Source organism: Perca flavescens, chromosome 21 (genome assembly GCF_004354835.1).
Source record: "Perca flavescens isolate YP-PL-M2 chromosome 21, PFLA_1.0, whole genome shotgun sequence".
In the NCBI taxonomy this organism is placed as follows: domain Eukaryota; kingdom Metazoa; phylum Chordata; class Actinopteri; order Perciformes; family Percidae; genus Perca; species Perca flavescens.
Window position 1 is genome coordinate 19393728 of NC_041351.1, and position 24624 is coordinate 19418351.

General features: G+C 44.4%; 1 protein-coding gene across 1 annotated transcript; it reads left to right on the forward strand.

Annotated features, from left to right (window-relative positions):
* Positions 1–1083: 1083 nt before the first annotated feature.
* Positions 1084–24319, forward strand: ubald1a (UBA-like domain containing 1a). Its single transcript, XM_028568670.1, has 3 exons — positions 1084–1367; positions 2084–2143; positions 21981–24319. Exons 1-3 carry the CDS (start codon positions 1260–1262, stop codon positions 22296–22298), a joined length of 486 nt encoding a protein of 161 aa, XP_028424471.1. The 5' UTR covers positions 1084–1259; the 3' UTR covers positions 22299–24319.
* The last annotated feature ends 305 nt before the right edge of the window (positions 24320–24624 follow it).

Genomic DNA, 24624 nt, shown 5'->3' on the forward strand with positions numbered 1-24624 from the left:
AGACATGCCATTGATAAAAGAATGTTTACAGTTTACAGTTACCCATAATTCTGAGCGGTGTGTGTTGATATCAGAGGGCTCATTTTCCACACAGCTTGCACTAAAACTGCTGCTTTAGTGGCCTAGATATTTACTTGACTGTCCCTAATCCATCCATGAGTACTTGTACATGGAAAATTAGCCAACGCGGTGTATTTCAAGATGTAGATAAGTGTAGCCTAACTATATTGTATTGTTCATTCATTGTCTGTGTTTGAAGGGGTACAGACATGTTCTCCACTTTATTATCACATAGGCTTACGCTACTCCTGCTGTAAAAAAAAAGGCCCTATTTTGTTTAACGATTTATTATTATATGCTCATTAATTTCACACGTATTCACAATGTCATGTAGTAATTCACAGAGTGATTAAGTCGTTAATGCGTCCGTAGGCCATCTGTGTGAAGCTGGGTGATAAAGCACCATTCCTCTGTGTTATAATACTGTTTCAAACGCTGTCACCTAACATCCGACTGTAGTGTCCTTGAGCAAGCATAAGCAAAGCCCATGCTCACTCTGTTATTACAACAAAGGAGAAATGCGAAAAGGTTGTATGGGGTACTGCCGCACAAGCTGCGGCACTGATGGGAGATGTGATTTATAATAAGAAGAAGTGCGCAGAGCAGGCACGTCGCTACTGAATATGTACTATCGGCTGTCCCTAATTTAACTCCGAGCGATGTAATTGGCGATGGTGGATTTGTTTACCATATTTGGCAAGGCTAGTGACACAGCGCGCCTGGGAATTGGAAGAGAGCGGCCGTCATTCACAAAAGTCTGCCTTCTGGAGCTTTACAAACAAAGCGTGTGCTCACGGGAGCTGTAGTCCAAAACAAACCCTCTCTGAGATTACTCGAGTGGGGATTTCCCTCCTCTGCTGTGATTTTAACACCATATGTTCCATCATTTAAACTGCACGTATTTTTAAGTATAAAAATAAACCCGCATCAGACGGTTAAAGACACGCAGATCCGAGACCCTTCGCTCGCAGCATACAAATCCCACCGGCGACGTCCTCATTTGATTGGCTGCGCCATTCTGTCAATCACGTAACGCTCCTTCCACTACCGCTCCTACAGTAAATATTTGTGTTTGCTCAACCGGCTGTAATGGTGGACGACTGAGGCAGAGAAACGGAATACAACTAGAGTGAAGAAAGAGAGGAAAAACGTTTGTTTTAGAGCCAGTCGCCGCGAGTAGGACACGGGCTTCGTCGAAAATGGATGAACTCAAACATCAAGTCATGATTAACCAGTTCGTCCTGACGGCGGGTTGTGCGGCAGACCAAGCGAAGCAGCTTTTGCAAGCGGCACATTGGCAGTTCGAGGTAACGTTAAAAGAAAAATAGAAAATGATAAAGCTTTCAACGTTAAGAGTCGGCGGGGTAACGTTAAGTCAACGTTTATGTCTGACCGACCGTTAGTTTTCACTGGAGCTTTCCTGTCTGCCTCTCGCCACTTTTCAGGCTCTTGGAATTCATCACAAAACAAAGCGTTAGTGTAAGATATGTGTCCGTTTTAGGTGGCCAGAAGTCGACCCACTTTCTAACCACAACTTTGCTCTATTTGGCTAAAGTAACGTTAACATTATATACGTGCTTTAACCAGACTAAACCAGTAGGGAATACACAGGGCGATGCGTACAGCTAGTATATGCAATTAGCTAGACTTTAGTCTAGATTAAATACTATAATCCGACACATGACAGCAGTGTACAGACGAGGCCAGTGAGTTCTGTTACGCAATAAAGACGACCGTGGTGTTGTATTGACTAGCCTAACGTTACTAAAGAGCAGGCTAGCTACTTCATTGTTTAGTCTGCGGTGAACGGGATATAGATTTTTGCTAGTAATGTAACATTTCATTGGGCTTCCCCGCAAGCTCTCTGTTCTGTATTGTTTGATTTTTTTTTACTTAATATCGACACAGAAATGAGCACGTTTGGATGAATTATTTGCTCCTACTAACCATTTCAAGGCATTTACCTAAAACGGAAACCGTTGTCACCAAAATGTCATTCATGTTCTGTGTGTTTTTATTGTAGACTGCCCTCAGTGCCTTTTTTCAAGAAACAAATATTCCGTACGGCCATCATCATCAAATGGTGAGTGTGAGGAGGAGCGGGGTGATGATAATGTACTTGTTCATTCTGTTTGTCTAATAATAACAAACCTAATTTCAAGCTAGTATATCTTTAAGAATACGGTGTTGTTTTTGGTGGGATGGGGGGAGGATAAACAGCCCCTATAGGCCAAGAGGGATGATGTTGTACTAACAATAACAAAGCACATTTCGGCCATGTTGTGAGCTTCCAGAAATAAACACACAGGCAGGCATGCAGCAGCAGCCACAGCAGCCACACTGGAAGAGTGAGAGAGCGATCGAGAGAGATTTGTGTGTAGTGTGCAAAGAAGAGGGAGAGAGGAAGATAGATGTAGATTTATGAAATCCCTCATTTGTCATTGCAACTGAGGTGCATAACGGAAGGAAGGGCCCCCTCAGTTTCTGGGTAAGACAGAAGAAAAAAATTCCTTCCAGGAAGAGGACAGCTGCCGCTCACAAATATAGAGATCCTTATGTAGTTGCATTTGCCTCTCTGGTTATTCAGACATTTCCCCTGATTGGGTTGTTGCTGCCCCTGACACAACACACTGGGGACTTTTAGGGGCAGACAAACCCGAGGAGAGTAAACTGGAAGGCGTTAGGACACTACACACACACACACACACACACACACACACACACACACACACACACACACACACACAGACACAGGGCTTTGAACATTATGAAACACTAGCAGTATTTGGGCTTTTAGCAGCAGCCCACTTTGGCAGCACACAAGTCTTTGTTTGCAGCTCCATGCATGGCAGCATCCAGCAATAGCTGCCCTTTTGGAAGAGCCCTGACATAGACGTGAGGGGATTTTGGACATAACTGTTGATGATTTTTAAGCTCACACTTTTTGTTTGTTTGGCTCAGTGTTTTGTGTAGCAAAGTGTTAAACATTTTAGCATTTCTACAGGAAAGTGAGGAACATTGGGATAAAGGCGGATTTGATATAGCCCTGGAGTAGTGCAATATCGCCAGTCAGAATAAAAACGACTCACACTGATAATTTTTATAGCCTGCTTTATTAAAAGAAAAAGAAAAAGCCAGTCCGCCTTCATCTTATCAGTAAATAACAGCATCTCCGTTCTCTATTTAGCTCGTGAAATGTCTCACTTTAATTTAGAGAGTAAACAATCTGCCAAGAGCTGTTCTATTCTGTCTGCCAAATAGGGCTGAGCTTGATTGCTGCAGACACTGGATAATGGAAGTCAGAACGCAGAGCACCTACGTCTGTTTGTGGTGTTTTTATAGACATGTTCTTGCGTAATCACAAGTTCACGTTCCCTTTTTATGCACGTCTCTGCGTACCTAGCGTGCATGCATTTGTATTTTGTGCATGCACAGAGTGTGTGTTTGTGTGTATGTGCGTGAGTCACAACAGTACTACAATAGGGCAGCGTGTCCAACCTTCCTGCAGCTTATCGGGCCACAGTGCTTGTTGGTTTACAGATCTAATCCACTTTGCTCCCACTCTCACACACTGTCGCTCTCTTCAGTTTCGAGTAAACGTGAACAACATTTGGTTACATTTCAGTTGCACATGCTGTTTTGTCAGTGTTATGTGTTGCAACACAAACTGAACTCATCCTTGAGATTGCTGTTTTGGCTAGCAGCCTCGCTCCAGCCCCAATGGCCCCAACAGATTGCCTGTAGACATGCAGTTCTTGGCAGCATGGCAGGTTTAGTACGTCATGTGGGTCAGTTAGTTTATGTATACTGTTCAATGAGCTTGTTTGGCTATTGTTTTTGAGTGTGGTGTACCAAATCCCTTTCCCATTTAACTTTGGCATCATGGGCAATAATAAACTATCTTGGGCACAAAAGCACTGTTGTAAAAGAAATACAACAATGTGAGGATTTGTTAGTAGCATAGCAGTCACGTCGTTAGCTGTGTCAAGTCCGATTTAGTTTACCTGGGCTTTGCTAATGCGTCATTTGTGCGTTGTATGTCAGAGGTTTATACTCTGTATCAAATATCAAATAGTGAGGTGAGCTAGCCTACTCATCAGTAAAGTCTTGTATAATGCCCTGGAGGGCGGAGGATTTAGATAAAGCTCTTGTCATTATATTTCCTTTTTAGTAGCGATCACAGACGCAGGGGAGTGCCTGTGCAGACACACATTTTTAGACTCTGTTTGTTATTGTCTACAGTTGTGTATGTGACGTACATGTGTTTCAGTTAAAGCCATAGAGCCAGATGATGGCACTTGAACAGATTGTCCAATTATCTCTGTTTTTGTTGACGCTCAGACACCTAAACTCTATCTCTCTAAACTCTGCAACCCCTCCCCGTCTACTCCCAGTTTTCTCCTCGACACACACACTGCCTTTACTGACACTGCAACCACAACACATTCCTACAGGATGCAATGCTCACACCGACCCAAAATGGACCCTTTCACAGCACAGGGTGCCGCTGTAACTAAAAACACAGCACCCTGTCACTTTCTTTAGTTTACACGCTCTCACTCCTCTTGCCTTCTTCCCTCGCTGACTCTGACGCAAAACATAAGGCTCTAGAATTCAATTCTGTCGTTTATGTTTCCTGTTAGAGAATTTTATAGTCATGCCCTGCCCATCCTTATCTTGTTTTTGCATTAATCTTAAAGCAGTTTCTAACCCCCAGAACAGCATGTCGGCATGTTCACTCGCACTTGGAATGCATGAGTTGTATTTGCGTTGCTTCTGGCTGTTTAATGCTCATCCCAATTAGCAAATATTATGCACACATTCTATCCTATTTTTTTGTTTTTCATACATATTCTAGGAATGTGCCAAGCTAATTTTAAGGCATTTTTAAACTAATTGTGCATATAAAGTCTGAGAGCTATTTCTGATACTTCTTACACGGTTGGAACACTCTTCCGGTGTGCCCTGGTAGCTCACCTGGTTGAGCGTGCCCCATGTACAAAGGCTCAGTCCCTACTGCAGTGGCCCGCGTGCGATTCCCGACCCACGGCTCTTTGCGGCACATCATCCCCCCCCTCCTGTCTTCAGTCGTGCTGTCCTATCCAATAAAGGCCAAAAAGCCCAAAAATAATCTTTAAAAAAAAAAGATGCTCTTCTACATTGTCTCCTCAGTGAAGAATAATAATAGACAGACAATCACTGGTCATGTGAAAGCAAAAATGTTTTCTTGAGTGCAAGAGAAAGATTTCCTTGGAACTATATGACTATGAGCAGCTTTGGGAAATATTTCGGGTCTTCATGGTTTTTGAATGATCAGGTCTGGACAGTGTAACACTGACGCTTTACACCCATATCACTGTTTCCGTGATTAATATCTCTCCGTGTGGGGCACATCCAGCCACAATAAAGTGAATGAATCCTCATGTGAGCACAGCGCAGGAAGTCGCCAAGCTGGATGACTTCCACTGCCGTCTGGAAACATGTGACCCCCGTCATGTGACTAAGCAAAGCGACAACCTAACTAAGCCTCAAAGCCTGCTTCACATCTGTGTAATTTCTGCCAGTGGTACAGCTATTAAAAATGTATACAGCGAGGTCCTCATGAGGCGGCCCTGCGGTAACGTCAGGTCTGTGGTGTTATGTTAAAGTATGTTGTCTTATCTCCAGAATATTTCACATTCTCCTTTTTTCTTCTTGAATCACATCTAAACTTGTACAGTACATCTCCCTCCGGTTCTCACTCTGACATGTTTCATATTGGTGTAAAAAAAAGAAAAAAGAAACCCTTCTAGTTCTTGTTTTAGCTCCCGTTTCTTTTTACTTTTTTAGCACTCTCTTGGAAAGTCGTATTACACTGTAAATGTTGTCAAGGTTCTGTAGATCTGGTCTTGTCCTTTTTGTATACTTGAAATTAACATATTAGCAAAATATAAGCAGTAAGTGTGTGTGATCTTCTTCTGTATCCATTTAAAGAACTGCTACTGCCGGGCACAGCGCAGCCTGGCCTACACACTGAACCCAAGGAATTCTTTTTTTTTTTTTTTTTTTTTTGATACCTATATATATATATATATATATATATATATATATATATATATATATATATATATATATATATATATATATATATATATTATATTTTGCTGTAATTGCGGTTTGTCACTGGCATCATGCACAAGGTAAATGAAACTAGGATTTGATGAAGGGCAATGTTCAGTACCAACTGACAACTGGGCACAGTGACGTAGCAGAATAGCATTGGGCACTGCAAGGCAGTGATAAAAGTGGGCGTGAGGTTGTTGAAAGACTTTTCAAGAAGTTTCCTGGCAATATAAACCCCGTAGGAGAAAGGGAGGGTGTGTGTGTGTTTTGAGGGGGTGTTTTTGGTAACTGCAAACTTTTGGTTTTGGTGTCCGGGTGTGGCTTTAAAAAAGATTTTTAGGAATCTTAACTTTTCTCATCCATGTAAGAGCTCACTGAGATTTGAAGTGTGTGGTGTGCCCATGCAGAAGAGCAGAGGTATAATTACCTTCATAAATCATCATGTGATAACATGGAGGACTGTCTGCTTCTATTTCTCTCTCTGTCTCAGCCTCTATCCGGTCATCATCATAATGCAAAGGGATGGAGGAAGGCTAACCAACGTATATAAAGGATACTTGGATTGTTGTCTAACTAGCAGTGAGGAATCAATGGAAACAAGTGAGGAAGGGTTTGGCTTGTAAGGTGAAATAGGCTAATAGCAAGGCACTGCCAGGTATTTGGGTAGAAGATACAATAACACAGTGCTGCTTTGTGTCTCTGCCACAAAAGAATAAAGGTGCTCTCTGTCCAGCTGCAGCCATTGCTTAAAGAAGTTTATTAAGTGCAGAATGAGGTGACATCCAGTTTGTTTCCTTCCATTGTTTGTATATTTAAGTCTGATTCATTATGTGTGCACACTTAAATCCCCAGGGTGTGCATGCAGCAATGTTTCTCTAATTCAATCATGTCTAGATCTGTTAATGTTGTGTGTCTGTGTGTGTCTGTGTGGTTGTCTGTACCCATGTGTTGTACAGCCATGCCAAGCAGTTAGCCACATCTGAAGAGGCTTGGCCTGTGCTCTGCATGTTCCAGCGTGTTGCCCTGCATGTTTCCAGGAGCATGACTTCCCAGAACCCTAACCACACACACACACACACACACACACACACACACACACACACACACACACACACACACACACACACACACACACACACACACACACACACACACACACACACACACACACAGGAACCTTGGCTCAAGGGACTCTGGGAATGGGAATCCATGTGGGATGGCTGCAACGACCAGATGTGTTTATGAGCATTGGAGTTAGATTGAGTTTCACACTGATTCTTGGTGTCACTGAAAACACACACACACACACACACACACACACACACACACGGGGGTTTGGCCTATGGCGGAGGAATGACAAGCAGCAGTGCAGCACATGGGAACCTTGTCTGTTGCATTAAGGGACTGTTGTCACATAGCGTCTTGGTGGCCTGTTTTCTGAGGTTAGCTGTTGTGCTGCAGCCAGTCTCAGCTCACCTTACTGCTGCTACCTAGTCCTACTATTTCTATGCTGTCACTTCCCTCAGCTTGAGCCATCCCTTTCCTGCTCACATTCATAACTTATAACCAGTCCCTGTTTAATCCTCCTTTCGCTTAGCTCTGCTCTTCAATTCCTACATTTAAATCTCTAAATATTGATTTTGATTATCCTATGTTATAGTGTTCAGTGGTTCAGATTGAAATGGAAGCTGACACTGATTAGAAAACGTAATACATGGACTGCATGTGAGGTGAAAGAAAAACTAAATTTGTTCTACAGTGTATGCATAGCCTTAAGAAAGCTATCTTTTGGCAAGCTGTGTTTGCATCACACTCGTGTTTTTTTCTCCCTCACTATGACCTTTGGCCTAGTAGTTTCTGTTGCCAGACTGTTACCAGTCGACAAGGCCAAACTCCTTTTTCTAGATATGAGTGGGCCACTGAACACCTATTGTTAGCCTGTTAGCCATTGTTGTGAGCAGGGCAGTGTGTACAGTTGTTCATACAGAACACATGCTCTACTCAGTCCCAGTTCTCCTATCTTCTGTCAAGTGCTGCTTTCTTTTTCGGTCCTTTTTCTGTCATTGCTCCCATCTTTTTTTTTTTTTTTTTTTTTTTTTTTTTTTTTTTCTTTCCTATACAGTGCGATAACACACTTGAAAACAAAACACAGCTCGGCTAATGATCAACTGAGTCCCTCGTGAGCACAAATCCAACTATGTCTCAGTGTGTATAAAATATTAACTCACGCATAGACATACACCGACTCGGGGCTCAGCTGCTGGTCGTTGGGTGAGGACGAAGGAGTGAGGGTTCATGGGTGAGGAAGTGAGGGGACGGTCACTTGAAACGTTCAGCAGCACCTGTCAGCCTCCTTTATTTAGGTTTGGAAAGAAATCAGCCCCTCCCATAAATACTGTTAGTGAGCTATGTGATGGAATAATATAAACCGAGACACAGAGTTGCATGTCTGGCTGAGTTGGTGACACTAACTAGTGCCAAACCTCCACTGTCTACCGTAGTGTAAAGGAATGGCAGTTTCCCATGCACAGCTTAGAGAGGATGTTGGCAAACAGACTGATGAAGCTCTTGTTGTTTAGTGTTTTTTCTTACAATCAGTACCTGAGTTAAGCGCGGGATCTCTCTGAAATATTTAGAAGTATTTGTGGCATTTGTTGAAGTATTATCAAGTTGTCAATATATGAAGCTAGCAGTTGTTGCACTTGTTTTAGTTTTCTATTATCAGTTGTTGCCGTAAGAACGGCTAATGCTCCCTTTGTTCCACATGGTCAAATAATCTGTTGAAACAGTGAATTTGCAGGTTCTTTAAAGAAAATGTATAAAAAAAAAGTGTAGTTAAATAATTAGCTTTAAGGCCTTAAAGAGGCTACAATCGACTTTTTGATGATAACGGTGTGTCAAATAACGTGAAAAGTGAAAAGGGGTTGCTTGCAGTAATGTATCTACGCAAAGTTATTCTAAATGGTGCCGGGTTGGCTCAGTGGGTAGAGCAGGCACACATATACTTAGAGGTTTATGCCTCGACGCAGAAGTCCAGGGTTCGAGTCCGACCTGTGACGATTTCCTGCATGTCTTCCTCCTCTCTCTCTCTCCTCTCTCTCTCTCTTAATCTTAATGTTTAATAGATCTCAAATTGAATTGCAAGTATCATTAAAAACATTGCAATATTTATTTGAATTACTTATTGTTAGCATAGTTAGTCGTAGTGCTTGGTAGTAGATTGGTTGCATTGAGATTCAACTGCAGCTCCAAAGCAAAAAACGCAGTGCTATAGGCTACATACACACCCTATTTAAACATTTAACAGGCAGGCAGAATCATGTGCAGTTAATTCAGCAATGGTTTATTCAGCCTGCTTTTTCTCCTTTTTATTCCATCTTTCGCTCCGCCTCCTGCTTTGCCAATAGCCCCCTCATTCCCCCGTCTCTCACTTTCTGTTGGTTTCACCTCATTTTTCTTTTTCTTTCACTGTTTTTTTTTTTTTTTTTTTTACTCCTATTAACTTTAATCTGTCATGCCTTTCCATTTTGCCCTCATTTCCACAATCCTCACAGGGCATCAGTCAGAATCAGCCTTCCCATTACATTAATGACTGTACAGCAACAATAGCATTAGATTGCAGTCACGTCTACAGTATGCCATTTCTTTGATCCATGAATGGGAAAAGTTTCTTTCTGTTGTTGTGGTTTATTGAGGTGTTCACTGCCAGATTACAAGTAAATCCGGCATTGAATGCCACACAGACTCACACGTTTGTTTATTGGACAGAGTCTTGGTAATATTTTGAGGTTACATATATTGAGAAGAGCATGTAATTCCTGTTCCTGTAATCTTAGCTAAACAAGATGGACTTGTCTGTGCTCTTTGCCAGTAATTTGATATATTGAGGAGGCATTTCATAGCACCAGTTTATCCTCCATTTGTCATGTTAATCTTACCTTGGCCAACATTCATACTATTTGGCCAATACAACATTTTTTGGTTTTTTTTTGGCATCTCCGTGAACCATCACCTTATCGTGGTGGAGAGGTTTGTGTGTCTCTGTGAACCTGAGGGCTGTGTTGTCTGGAGCTTTGTGCTCCTGGTAGGGTCTCCCAAGGCAAAGTGGTCTCAGGTGAGGGGCCAGACAAAGAATGGTTCAAAAACCCCAATGAAGAAGCAAGGTAGAGATGGAGTGACCCTGCCCGGAGGAAGCCGGGCCCCCGCCTGGAGCCAGGCCCAGACGGCGGGCTCGTCGGGCGAGCGCCTGGTGGCGGGTTTGCCACGGAGCCCGGCCGGGCACAGCCCGAACAAGCTACGTGGCTCCCATCTCTCCAGCCCATGGGCCCACCACCTGTGGGAGGAACCGTTGGGGTCGGGTGCGATGCCACATGGGTGGCAGTGAAGGTCAGGGGCCTCGACGGACCAGACCCGGGCGGCAGACGCTGGCTCTGGGGGCGTGGGCGCCACCTCTCTGTGGGGAAGGAGCCGGAACTGGTGCGGGAGGTGGAGCGCCACCGGTTAGATCTGGTGGGGCTTACCTCTCACGCACAGTCTCGGTTCTGGAACCATACTCCTGGATAGGGGTTGGACTCTTTTCTTCTCCGGAGTTGCCCAGGGTGTGAGGCGCCGGGCGGGTGTGGGGATACTCACAAGCCCCGGCTGGCGCCGCTGTGTTGGAGTTTACCCCGTGGACGAGAGGGTCGCCTCCCACGCCTGCGGGTTGTGGGGGGAAAACTCTGACTGTTGTTTGTGCATATGCACCAAACAGGAGTTCGGAGTATTCGGCCTTCTTGGAGACCTTGACTGGAGTCCTGCATGGGGCTCCAGTGGGGGACTCCATTGTTATGCTGGGGGACTTCAACGCACACGTGGGCAATGATGGAGACACCTGAGAGGCGTGATTGGGAGGAACGGCCTCCCTGATCTAAACCAGAGTGGTTGTTTGTTGTTGGACTTCTGTGCTAGTCATGGATTGTCTATAACGAACACCATGTTCGAACATAGGGATGCTCATAAGTGTACCTGGTACCAGAGCACCCTAGGCCAAGGTCAATGATCGATTTCATAATTGTTTCATCTGATCTGAGGCCGTATGTTTTGGACACTCGGGTGAAGAGAGGGGCAGAGCTGTCAACCGATCACCATCTGGTGGTGAGTTGGGTCAGGGTGGGGGGAAGACTCTGGACAGACCTGGTAAGCCCAAACGTGTAGTGCGGGTAAATTGGGAACGTCTGGAGGAGGCCCCTGTCCGACAGACTTTCAACTCACACCTCCGGGCGGAGCTTTTAGGCATCCCTGTGGAGGCTGGGGGCATTGAACCCGAGTGGACAATGTTCAAAGTTTCCATTGCTGAAGCTGCGGCGAGGAGCTGTGGTCTTAGGATCTTAGGTGCCTCAAGGGGCGGTAACCCACGAACACCGTGGTGGACACCAGTGGTCAGGGAAGCCGTCCGACTGAAGAAGGAGTCCTTCCGGGATATGTTATCTCGGAGGACTCCGGAGGCAGTTGCAGGGTACCGAAGGGCCCGAAGGGCTGCAGCCTCTGCCGTGAAAGAGGCAAAGCAGCGGGTGTGGGAGAAGTTTGGAGAAGACATGGAGAAGGACTTTCGGTCGGCACCAAAGTGTTTCTGGAAAACTGTTCGCCACCTCAGGAGGGGGGAAGGGGAACCATCCAAGCTGTGTACAGTAAGGATGGGACACTGTTGACCTCCACTGAGGAGGTAATAGGGCGGTGGAGGGAGCACTTTGAGGAACTCCTGAATCCGACTAATACGCCCTCTATGTTAGAGGCAGAGCTGGAGGATAACGGGGATTGTCGCCGATTTCCCAGGCGGAAGTCACTGATGTAGTCAAACAACTACACAGTGGCAAAGCCCCGGGATTGATGAGATCCGTCCAGAAATGCTCAAGGCTCTGGGTGTGGAGGGGTTGTCCTGGTTGACACGCCTCTTCAACATTGCATGGAAGTCTGGGGACGGTGCCAAAGGAGTGGCAGACTGGGGTGGTGGTTCCTCTTTTTAAAAAGGGGGACCAGAGGGTGTGTGCCAATTATAGGGGTATCACACTTCTCAGCCTCCCTGGTAAAGTCTACTCCAAGGTGCTGGAAAGGAGGGTTCGGCCGATAGTCGAACCTCGGGTTGAGGAGGAACAATGCGGATTCCGCCCTGGTCGTGGAACAACGGACCAGCTCTTCACTCGCAAGGATCCTGAGGGAGCCTGGGAGTATGCCCAACCGGGTCTACATGTGTTTTGTGGATTTGGAGAAGGCGTATGACCGGGTCCCCGGGAGATACTGTGGGAGGTGCTGCGGGAGTATGGGGTGAGGGGGTCTCTACCAGGGCCATCCAATCTCTGTATGACCAAAGTGAGAGCTGTGTCCGGGTTCTCGGTAGTAAGTCGGACTCGTTTCAGGTGAGGGTTGGCCTCCGCCAGGGCTGCGCTTTGTCACCAATCCTGTTTGTAATATTTATGGACAGGATATCGAGGCGTAGTCGGGGTGGGGAGGGGTTGCAGTTTGGTGGGCTGGGGATCTCATCGCTGCTCTTTGCAGATGATGTGGTCCTGATGGCATCATCGGCCTGCGACCTTCAGCACTCACTGGATCGGTTCGCAACCGAGTGTCAAGCGGTTGGGATGAGGATCAGCACCTCTAAATCGGAGGCCATGGTTCTCAGCAGGAAACCGATGGAATGCCTTCTCCAGGTAGGGAATGAGTCCTTACCCCAAGTGAAGGAGTTCAAGTACCTTGGGGTTTTGTTCATGAAAGTGAGGGGACAATGGAGCGGGAGATTGGTCGGAGAATAGGCGCAGCGGGTGCGGTATTGCATTCAATCTATCGCACTGCCAGGACGAAAAAGAGAGCTGAGCCAGAAGGCAAAGCTCTCGATCTACCGGTCAGTTTTCGTTCCTACCCTCACCTATGGTCATGAAGGCTGGGTCATGACCGAAAGAACGAGATCCAGGGTACAAGCGGCGAAATGGGTTTCCTCAGGAGGGTGGCTGGCGTCTCCCTTAGAGATAGGGTGAGAAGCTCAGTCATCCGTGAGGAGCTCGGAGAGAGCCGCTGCTCTTTTGCGCCGAAAGGAGCCAGTTGAGGTGGTTCGGGCATCTGGTAAGGATGCCCCTGGGCGCCTCCCTAGGGAGGTGTTCCAGGCACGCCCAGCTGGGAGGAGGCCTCGGGAAGACCCAGGACTAGGTGGAGGGATTATATCTCCAACCTGGCCTGGGAACGCCTCGGGATCCCCCAGTCGGAGCTGGTTAATGTTGCTCGGGAAAGGGAAGTTTGGGGTCCCCTGCTGGAGCTGCTCCCCCCGCGACCCGACACCGGATAAGCGGACGAAGATGGATGGATGGATGGAACATTTTTTGGTGTTCGTGTCAGTTTTCATGTTAACATATTGTATTGCAGCCCTCTTCGAAGTGGACAGAGACCTGTATTGTCAGTGTTGTCAGGTTTGAATTGCACTGTTTTCACATGCCCAAACAAACCAAACAAAAGGAGTGTATATTTCATGATGCATATAAACATTCATGTGAATACACCCAAGACTAGTCCAGACCTGATGCTGGTGAAACCCAAGCATCCTCCCACACAACCAGCACTTAGCACCAGTTAAAAGAAGCACTCAACGGTTTGCCTCTCCTGTCCACATCTTGCTACTCCTTTTTTTCTTTCTTTTCCTCAACCTTGAATTTATTTAGACATAACTCCATGTTCTTTTTCAGTATTTTACAGCTTCACACCCCTGAGCTGCCCATTATTAGTCACAGTTTCAGTGGGACAGTGTGCTATTGGTCAGTTCCAATAACGTTGCTGGAAGACGAGCAGAGAGGACCCATCAGCATTGAGTAGAATGATCCCCGAGTTGAGGGTAATGACGTGGCCTGTCCGATGAGAAGAGGAATGCTTTGATATATCTACAACACAATGTGGAGCTGTGACCCCAGGTTGTCTCTTATTATAGAAAAAAATATTAACATAATTATATTAAGCAACAAACAAAATACAGAGTTCCTCAAACCATACCTTGCTCTGGGGTTCACCAGATGACCAAATAAGGATTTTGAAGTGTGCATGCCGTGTTGGCTATAATGGAGACCCCTCGTCTTGTTTTTGCAGTTGTACAGCGTGTTTTATTTTGCATGTTGACAGACCAGCTGTGGTGAAGAAAACCATTTTCTGACAGTCACACTGACCAGTCACCATCAGCATGTGTTATTTTCATACCTGAACTCCAGATATCAAATTTCATAACTTTCTTAAAAGGTTTGGGAACTGGCTTAAAACAAGTCCACAAATTGATACGTACACATGAATAAATTGGCTTCGGAATCGGTTTAGTCGGCAGCCCATTACAAAACTCATTTATTCCTTTGTCTATTAAGCTCCTAAATAGCTGCAGATAAAACAGGCCATAACAGGCCTGGGTTGACGATGGGAGTTATTGTTGTGCTTGTCATCTCTGCACCGATACTTATTTGTTTTTATTATTTATTTTTTGAGTAATGTTTAACTGCACTGTGTGACACCATGTTGTGTTTTACACTCCAATAGGGCCATACTATTGCATGGTATTGTACAGTATCTGTTGTACATGTTGTTAGTTGTACATGTCTGTGTTTTAGGGCTGGGTGATATGGAGAAAATCAAATATCACGATATTATTTTACCAAATACCTCGATATTGATACTGCAGCGATATTGTAGCGTTTTCACAAAATATTTACACAATGAGATTTTTTATAAGTAATCATCAGTAATGTGGATATAATGACTAAGTGGGTAAAGGCAAATAACAGAACAGTTACAGCAGTCTGGTAAGTTCAGAAAATGACATCGCTTTACTGTAATGCAGCCTTTAAAACCAGGAAAAGACAACACTTATGCCATATTAGTATATTACAATTTCCAAAATCTAAGACGATATCTAGTCTCATATCACAATATCGATATAATATCAATATATTGCCCAGCTCTACTGTGTTTGTTTTATATTAATGGCTGCAGCAGGGGTTACGTGCCCAAGACAAATGTCCCACCTTATTGGACAATGAAGTTAATCTTGATCTTGAGCTTGACAACAACTTAATTTGTTTTTGGTGTAAGACAAGTGTCATTTTGAATGTAGTCCGATTTTATGGGGAAGAGTATTCTTTCAGCAGTATAATCTGCTGACAGGTTGTCCAGAAACTTCCAGCGAGCTCGGGGCTGCATGCTTCGCCGTGATTCTCGTGTCTCACAGATCTCTCAGCACAGTTTGCTGTAAAGTGCTGACTTACAGCGTGTGAAGCCACAGACTGGAGGAGGAGGGAGAGGAAGGACCGGGAGTGGGAAGTGAGAGAAAGAAAATGAAAAAAAAAACCCATCTTATAGGTTGATTCTAATGTTCTTAGCAGAGAGAATGATGGAGGAAAAATGAGTTTGGTTTCGGTCATAAGTATTGTTTTGCATGCTCACGCTTCAAACTCCCACCGTAAGTTTGAAGCGTGCCCGAGCCCGACCCAGGCTCACGTTGAAGGCTACATGGAGATGAAGGCGCCTGCCTCTGGACCCTCCACTCCTCTCACATGCATTGGTTATTGAAAAACCGACAGGCTACTGAACACTGTTTATTGACAGTAACATGACTGCAAGAAGAAGAAAAAAAACGTTGTAGTGTGGTAACTGCGAAAGCACTAGGTTTGACCAGATTTGGCTTTTGACATTGTGAAATATTAATAATTTAAAAACAATGACAATGATATAAAAATGTCCAATATTAGCTGGAACTTACCACCAATAACTTGCTCAGTATTACTTGAATTTGACATTCTTGGTCAATAAGGAAGTCTGTTGATTTGCTTCAACCATGTTAATGGAAACCAGCAGATCACATTCAATTTATTGCAAAATTTGTCTTAGAATTCCTGACAGCTGTACGAAAAACATCCAGATAGAGATAGAAGTGAGAGGAATAAGAGTGAGTGGCGTGGGTGTAGGAGCACTGAGGTAAACGTTACACGGAGGTCAATTTGGGGCACGAGACGTAACTGGACTCTCTGCACAAGTATGCAGGAGGATGGAAAACTTCTCTTTTTAAGCCTGGCACACACACTTGATAGTTCTGAAGAATGTGGTCGCTTAGACTGGAAATAACTCCAGCTCATCTGTTTGTGGACACACACACACACACACATACAGTATGTACACAAACGGAGGAGTGTTTAAGGTTTGTGGAGCTTCACCACAGGCCCGGGCCAGGCATATTTAGAGTGGTCGCTGCCTGTCCGCCTTGCCTTCTTCATGCTGGGCTCAGCAAACAGACTTGAAGAGAGGGTGGACAGGGCCGGGGCCACTGTGACCACAGAGCCAGTCCTGCCTCAGCCCCATCCCGTCAACGGGAGATCTGCACTGCTTCCTCATAACAACAGTCGCCGTGGCAACCCCTCTCTGTTGCCTCTGTTTTGAACACATTATTCGCCTCGTCTCTCCATCTGTGCATCTTGAATACATTGGTGCGACCTCTTTGCTGTAACACGCTGTCTGTTGTATGTGCTGCTGCATGCACTTAAACACATGTAGCCTATTACTAGATGCAAATCTGTCCTTGTTTAGATAGTACATGTGAGACAGAGAGTAAAAGTACATATTGTAAACAAAAATAAAACCGTAAGACAATTAGTATAAAGGCAAAGATTAGATGGACATTATTGTAAAAGTTTGTTTAAAATGATTATTCTTTTTATTTAAGACATCCCTGACTGCCATGAGTTTTGTAGGAACACACACACACACCCTCAGAATAAACACTAGTTAGTTACATATACTGCTTTTTTTCCTTTCTTGCCCAGTTGCTGTATATTCAGCCAATAAAGTATTTGCACACAGATAATTCACTGCTGATTGTCCACGATGGAGTCAGTAATGGTTGCTTGCACAGTTTTGTTGTTTTATTTCCGTGTAAAGCCAAACATTTGGCCCTCCCTCATGAGTTTACGAGACACTGCTCAAACCTCAAAATAATATATAACATGCACCTCAATTATCAGTTACAGTATTATATGTACTTTTAAATGGCATATTGATGAGAAAAACATCCAAATAATAGCCAAAGAAAGATCAGAAATGCAACTAAGTTTATCTTTGTCATCTCCAGTCTTTCTCCAAGTAACTGGCTGATTTAAATGTTTTAAATGTTAACAGCCGCGGTGCTTCACACTACCACCTAACCGCCTGGTGTGCATACTACATTGAATTTCACACACTTTTACGCAGATTTCCCCCCCCCCCAAAACGCTTGTCTAAACGCGTAATAAAAAGTGAAAATGCAACGCCACTTTTGCGTTTTCTCTTCAGCTCGTTTCTGTCTAAACATAGCCTAAATAACAACATACAAAATTTTAACCTGGCAAATAAACATCCTTGCTTCTTTAAACAAATTGTATACAACCTAAACAACATATGTTAACACCCTAAATGTACAGTTTTGATTTAGTCTATATATCATAAGCCCACCGCTAACACAAATTTAAACCCACAGTTGTAAAATGATGTACACACGTCTTTCTTCCATATGAAGTTACCCATACCATAACTACACATATCCCACACAGCTCCCGGTGAACCTCACATGGTTTACATCCCATAGTGCTGGTATGTGTGTGACATAACTGCAAACCCTCTTTAGACACTCTTAACGTCAATGTGTGTGTGTGTGTGTGTGTGTTTGTGTTTGTTCAGGTAGTAATTCTTCTCAAAATGAAATATTAACCCACTCGTTGCAGCCCGAGTGCCCGTCAGTTGTCCACCAGCCAATTGGATTTGAGCCTAAGTTTACACACACCGGTCTCAGCAGCTCTTGCAGTATTTTTGGCTGGACACAAGCAAGGCGGGGCCAGTCCCATAAACACCAAAGTCTGTCACTCACTGACTTACTGAGTGATGAAGTTGCTGAGTGATAATAGTTACGCCATTAGTCGGTCAAGTGTTGGAGTTTTCCCATTGGTCGTAGATTAATAGGCGCTGGTAAAGTCTTTGCCTCCGCTATCAATCATCTGAACAACTTCCCTAATTCATATACGTGTTGTTGTTGCTGCTGAGCAACGCATTTGTCACCAGGGCTGCCAACTCTCACACACTGACCGTGAAGGCCTTTTTATGGTTGTGCGTACCCCCACAGACCCCTCTGCGTCTACGCCGGACCCTACGCCGTAGCCTGACGTGCACCTCTCGGAAAATGTAACTACACGTCGCAGCGACGCACGGCCGTGGCTTGGTAGCGTTGCATTTCACCCGACTCGTTTCCTGGTTCTCCTTCTCCATAAACAACATAAAATCAAGGAGAGGGTTCACTTTTCCTGCTCCAGATTTCCCACCGTGATCAGAAAGCACAGGGGAGACATTTTGTTTCTCTCACTATGACTCTAGAGTCGGTACTCACTCCAAAGCTAATCGCCGTCACTCTCTCACTTCTCCCTCGCTCTATCACCCACTCCACACACCCACACACACACACACACACACACATGCCGGCTCAACGCACACACCAGCGCACAAGTATAAACACTTGGCACACTTACGTAGGCTTCAGTATAGTACTACTAACTGTCATGACAGACGGAACTTGATTCTGCCTAGCTGGCGTTCATGCCATAACCGCTGGTCGAAATATCCACATTATTATGTTTTAGAATAATTACACATATTACTGATCTAATTAGACACAGTGATTGAAATAGGACAATCATATTTTAGAGGAGTAATCCAGAACAACAAATTGTAAAAAAAAAACGATTACAATGTTGCATTTATTAAATTAAAGCTGTTGTTTCTTATTTGACTCAAACATAGCTTAACTGTGTCATATGATATGCTACTTATTACACTTTAAGAATACATATTACTGGGACTACTATGTACAGTAGATGACCATTTAATATCTAGGAATTCACATCATATAGACTGACTATTTTTGTAACAGCTTGGCCCCAATTTAGCACATTCACCATACACGGTCCAGCCACCAGCCTAGGTCTCCACCTTGCCTTGTTCTGTCATTGCCTCAGTGCAGCGAGAGTTAATCTGCTACTAGGCTGCTTAATACACACAAAGGGAAAACGCACAGTAACCTGCTTCCTCAGTATGCTGCACCAGAGCAACAGGGTTAACCTCTGTGTAGGAAACCACGTGGAGCTTTCACCGCTTTTGCCGTTTTCTCTGCTTTGACGATACGCGGGTCGATTGCGGAACGCTTGAAGCGTGACACTTGTGATTTATGATAACGACAGATGTAATAATGCACATACCATGTTGGTGTCGTATTTGTTTGGGAGTGGAGAATATGGTGTTTCTTTGTTTTTGGATCATCAATAAATACAGTGCATGCCGACAGGTCTGCGGTCCGTTGGCGCTTTTGTTAGTGAGAAAGTGTCTGATAAGCAGTCGGCTCCAAACTCTGTCTTTGGACCAGATCCTCTTCCCTGTTGGTTGATACCGTCCGCGCACCTCTGTCCAAGGTCCCCTGCAAAGACGCACACACTCAACATACTGACACTCGGAGGGGTGTTGTGTAATGAGTGGAGGAGTGCGAGGTGGGCAATTTTGAGACGCAAACATGGTGTTTGAAGTCCGTTTTGTGTTCAGCTTCCCTCACCCATCTCTCCGGTTTTAGTCTGCTGAGATGAGTTAAGTCGGATACAGAGATCTCAGTGGACAACCTGAAAGGTCATGTGTCAGCGGTTTCCATTCCTGGCCAGTAAGCAAGAAGGCCTCATCTATTGTTTTCTACCTGAGTACCAGTCACACAGACCCTTAAACGATCACGCGGTTAAAAAAAAACCCAACCAGCAGCTTCCACCGCTGCTCGCCAAGAACAGGAAGGATCATAAAGGTCACTTCAGCATTCCAGGGTGTCTCTTTAATGCAGGAAACCGCCTCAGAGACATGAGCCAGCGTTTCCTGTCAGAGTGCACAGTGGACACACTCACCTTTCATAGCAGCGTGCCACTCTGAGAACCTCTTAACTCGGCCGGGCCCAGGCCAGTACTGGCCCCACACTGTACATTCGCAGGACTACCCTGCAAGCCGCAGCATTTTTAGGGGGCGAAAGAGTCCGATTACACCCCCCACCCACCCAAGGGAGGAATGGTGCTCCCGTCACACTGTTGTTTTTCTGAAGGCTGCTTGTGCGCTAAGGCTGCGTGTCAAAATCTGAGCATCCTGGGTGATGGAGCCAACGGTAGAATAGATACCCAGGGTCAGTCTGAGGTCTGGTTTTCGGTAAGGGAAATGTTTTTTTTTTTCCCAGCTTTTTCCCCTGTTCGGCATGTTAACATTTTTTTGTCCGGTACTCATGTGTGACTGCAGCTGCTGTTCCCCATAGTTGATTCATGGAGCCTATGACTCCCAATTCCAGAATATGCCCCCCCCTTGAACGAACAAGCTCGCATTTAACATTCACACACTTCAATAAAGCTACATCTTGTAGGTTTGAGCACAAAAACGGCATAATAGATGGTTAATGAGGTGGATTTGATTTCAATAGAGTACTCAAATCCTAAGTAAATTTCATCTTATATAATCCTGGGAGTTGCAAAACAGTTTTCTTCCATTGCCATGCTCTGGTGATTTAGGGTTATTATTGGCATGTAGGTGCCTGCCCTGTTACCCTCTCAGCCCAGCAATGTTTAAATGACAAGCCTCCTAGTTAAAAATCTGCTTCCCTACGGAATACAGTAGGTTGTTGTTTTCCTGGTCACAAATGGAAGGGGGCATAGAGGAGGAAGCAGGCCACGGAGCAGTGTGTGAGAAGCTGCGTTAGTGAGGATGAGGGATGAAGGCTTACTATTTCTGAGCAGCCAAACATGTTGTTCACATGGCCTGTCAGCTGCAGGCTAGTAGGTTGAGTGTTGTTTTTGGCACAGGGGTGTATTGTGTGTCCTCGGGGTGCGCCACTAAAGGAACTCCTGGCAGGCAGCAGGACAATAACAACGCTGGCACAAAGGAGGGTCGGAGCAGGTTAGAGCACAGGGGATATATTAAGGCCAAGGAGACTTGGTGTGTTTTTGCTTTTTGTGTATGTGTCCAGAAAGTAACATTAGCTGTTACTCCCAGTGTGTGTGTCCAAGTGTATCTAGGCTGCTAAATCAGATTGGACGCCATATTATAGTTGGAACAGGAAGTGGATCTAAACAAAGGACTTTAATGTCATCATCAGGACCCTCTGGGGAAGCAAAGTGTGCATGGGATTCCCCTAAATTCCCCTTCAGTTATACTAAAACAGTTTACTTCCTTTACTGCCTGATACTGCCTTTTGTTCAGTACCCCATGATGCAAATTGCTGAAGTAATAGTAGTTTAGTGAGAAAAAATCGCGATATTTTATTTTGCAATACTGTATCAATTTTCAAAAAGGCAATAACGTTCAAAAATATTAATGTAAGACAGTGGTTCACATTTATGTTGTGTTTAAACCCCCCTACCGCTAGAAGGCTATGCTGAGACGCACCACTAGTGTCCTTGCCTAACAGTGCCTAGCAGTGCCTGACTTTTTGCTAGAAGCTAACAATGTAGCTATGGCTGAACTTTGGCCTACTTTAGCATATAAACATTTGCTCACTAAGAGCCTGTGAAACACAATCCCAAACTGGCAGTTTGATTTTCTGTGTACTGAATTGTTGAATTGAGTAACCTCACAGTTTTACAGTAAAAGTCAACAGTCCTATTGGAAGAAATCCATTATAGAAGACCGAAAGATACCTATTTCTCCACGAATAATGTGGTGCTGCAACATGTACACTTTAACTCACTCTACAAAAACGAAACATGCATTAATTCTTCTCTTTCCCTCCCCATTCTTAGATGTGCACCCCAGCCAACACGCCAGCGACGCCCCCCAACTTCCCCGACGCGTTGACCATGTTCTCCAGGCTGAAGGCGTCCGAGAGCTTCAACAGCGGCAGCGGCGGCAGTCCCATGGCCGCTTCCATGGCCACATCCCCCCCCCAGGTCGGCGGCTGGGGGGTCTCACCAAACGTACCTAATGTGCCGCAACCTCCACATGGACTCTGGACTCAGGGGCAGCCCCCGACGCAGCCCTGCCCCGCCTGGCCCACGGGCGTGAACCCCCACGCAGGTGCTGAGCAGAAGGCTAGCGTAGTGATGGAGGCCGAGAGATGAAGGGCAGCACGGGACTGAAAAGCCCTCGTTTCCACCCCAGGGAGGGTGGGAAACGGGGGGGATAAATGCGGGAAGGGTGGGAGACGATAATGGGTAGAAATGGGTTTTGGTCTTTTTTTTCCCAAAATACGGATGGATATGGAAAGAAACCAAGAAAAACTCAACGTGGACAATTTTAAGAAGAGGAGAAAACCAATGCAAATGTCAATACAAAAATAGAAGAAGAAAAAAAAGCTGCGCACACACATAGTAATAAGAGAGCAACTGAAATCTTTGTTAGTTTTTCCTAAGTAAATGCTTAGAACAGAAAAATATTCTAGAACTAAAAAAAAAAAAAACTTTTTTGTTATTATAATTTTTTTTTTTTTTAATTGTCACGCCCAAGGATTGAATGTGATGTTCAAGGCAGCAAACTTAATTTTTTTTTTTTTTTTTTTTTTTTTTTCTTTCAGCCAGTGTTTTTTTTGCCACTGGCATTCTCTGTTTTGCTGCATGAGGAGGGAGGAACTTTCAACGCAGTGTTTGAGACGGACTCCAAAATCAACACGCACTTGTGTGTGAGTGTGTACGCATGTGAGCGGTTGGTCAGTGTGTAATCCAAAATGTATACAGACACATAAATATATATTCACACACACACACAAACAAATGCACACACACACACACATTAGCGTTTAGAGGAAACCCCTCCATACTGTCATCCCCATCGTTAAAGGTGGGACTTTTCTTACCTCACCTGGTGGTCACCTGACTTCTTTCAGCTAATCAGGGATTCTTCTTAAACCAACCGCCGCAGGACATGTTTCTAAAGGCTTTTTCTTAAAGGCAGCAGCCACTCTGGTTTATGCTAACTGATCCTTGCTGCGATGGCTTTTCTTGACACAGTTTTAAACCTGGACTCAGACAAACATCTGTCCACTGTATCCTTTTTTTTTCTCTGGAGATTTGGGTTATTACAAGTAAAATGAGAAATCATTAATATAATATTGTTTATTATGCTAATTGTTCTGTTTTTGTTGAAAGGTTAAGGGGAGGGGGCTTTGAAAATGGGTGGGACTTCAGGTTTATCTTTTTTTCTTTTTCTTTTTTTTTTAAAGCAAATCAAACGCAGTTAAAATGGCTACAGATATAAAAGACAAAAACTCGACTACTATACATCTTTGTAAACAGAATTGCCACTTTGCATGAACGTGTTCATAACGTGCAACATCTTCTGTAGCAAACGCACATGAGGTCGAGACATGTTTAATGGGAGGGGATGGAGTAAAAGATGAGGGTGGGGTGGTGGGTCTCATCCCCAATAGAGATGCAATAGATGAGTGTTTCTCTACAAAGACTCAAATCAGCAGTGTCTCAATGTAAAAGCAAAATTGGACAAAGTGTCTTGTTAGATATGAGAAACAATGAGAAGAAAATGGGTGTGGGGCAGCTTCGGGAAGCCCACCACAGACTATTTGGGGACACTACAGACTACTTTCGGATATACAGTATGTGTATATATATGATATATATACCCTCAGATACTGTACTACAGAGGATGTTTTTACAACATTTAGGTCTCTTATTTTTGACCGGTCCCTGGTCCATTGATACTGAGGGACTATTCAGGGATGGCCCTGACGGCAATATTTTAAATACAGGGTCTACCCCTTTTTTAGGTTTCTCCTGTTTGGATTATTTTTTTCATTCAATATAAGAAGAGAGAGAAGAGATATTTTGAATAACTGAGGGTTTTTTTTTTAGAGAGAAAAAAGAAATGGGAAATTATGAATATAATGATGAATAAATAAGCAACTTCCTTTTTTTTATTATTTAGACTAAACTAATGTTTGAGTTCATCCTTTTCCATGCTTCATACTTTATTTGGTTAAATCAGAGCGTTTCTGGGTGGGCCTGCTCCTAAATGGTTTCTCATGTATGTTTCCCCACTTGTATGAGACCATTCCCACAATATTTGTGGACTACCTGATAATTAACTTATCATTTTTGTGAACCTAAATAAATATTGTATGTCAACCTAATCGGCATGGTTTACTGCAGTTTGGGAGTGTGTGTGTGTGTGTGTGTGTGTGTGTGTGTCTGTGTGTCTGTGTGTCTGTGTGTGTTTTTGTTTAACTACATTCATGGGGTCCATACGGGAATCCAGTATACTTGTGGGGTCCGGACTGCTTTGTGGGACCAAAATGCTGGACCCCACAACTTTAAAGGGCTGTTTGAGAGTTAAGACTTGGTTTTAGGGTTAGAATTAGGTTATGGTAAGGGTTAAGGTTAGGCATTTAGTTGTGATGGCTAAGGTTGGGCTAAGGGGCTAGGGAATGCATTGTCA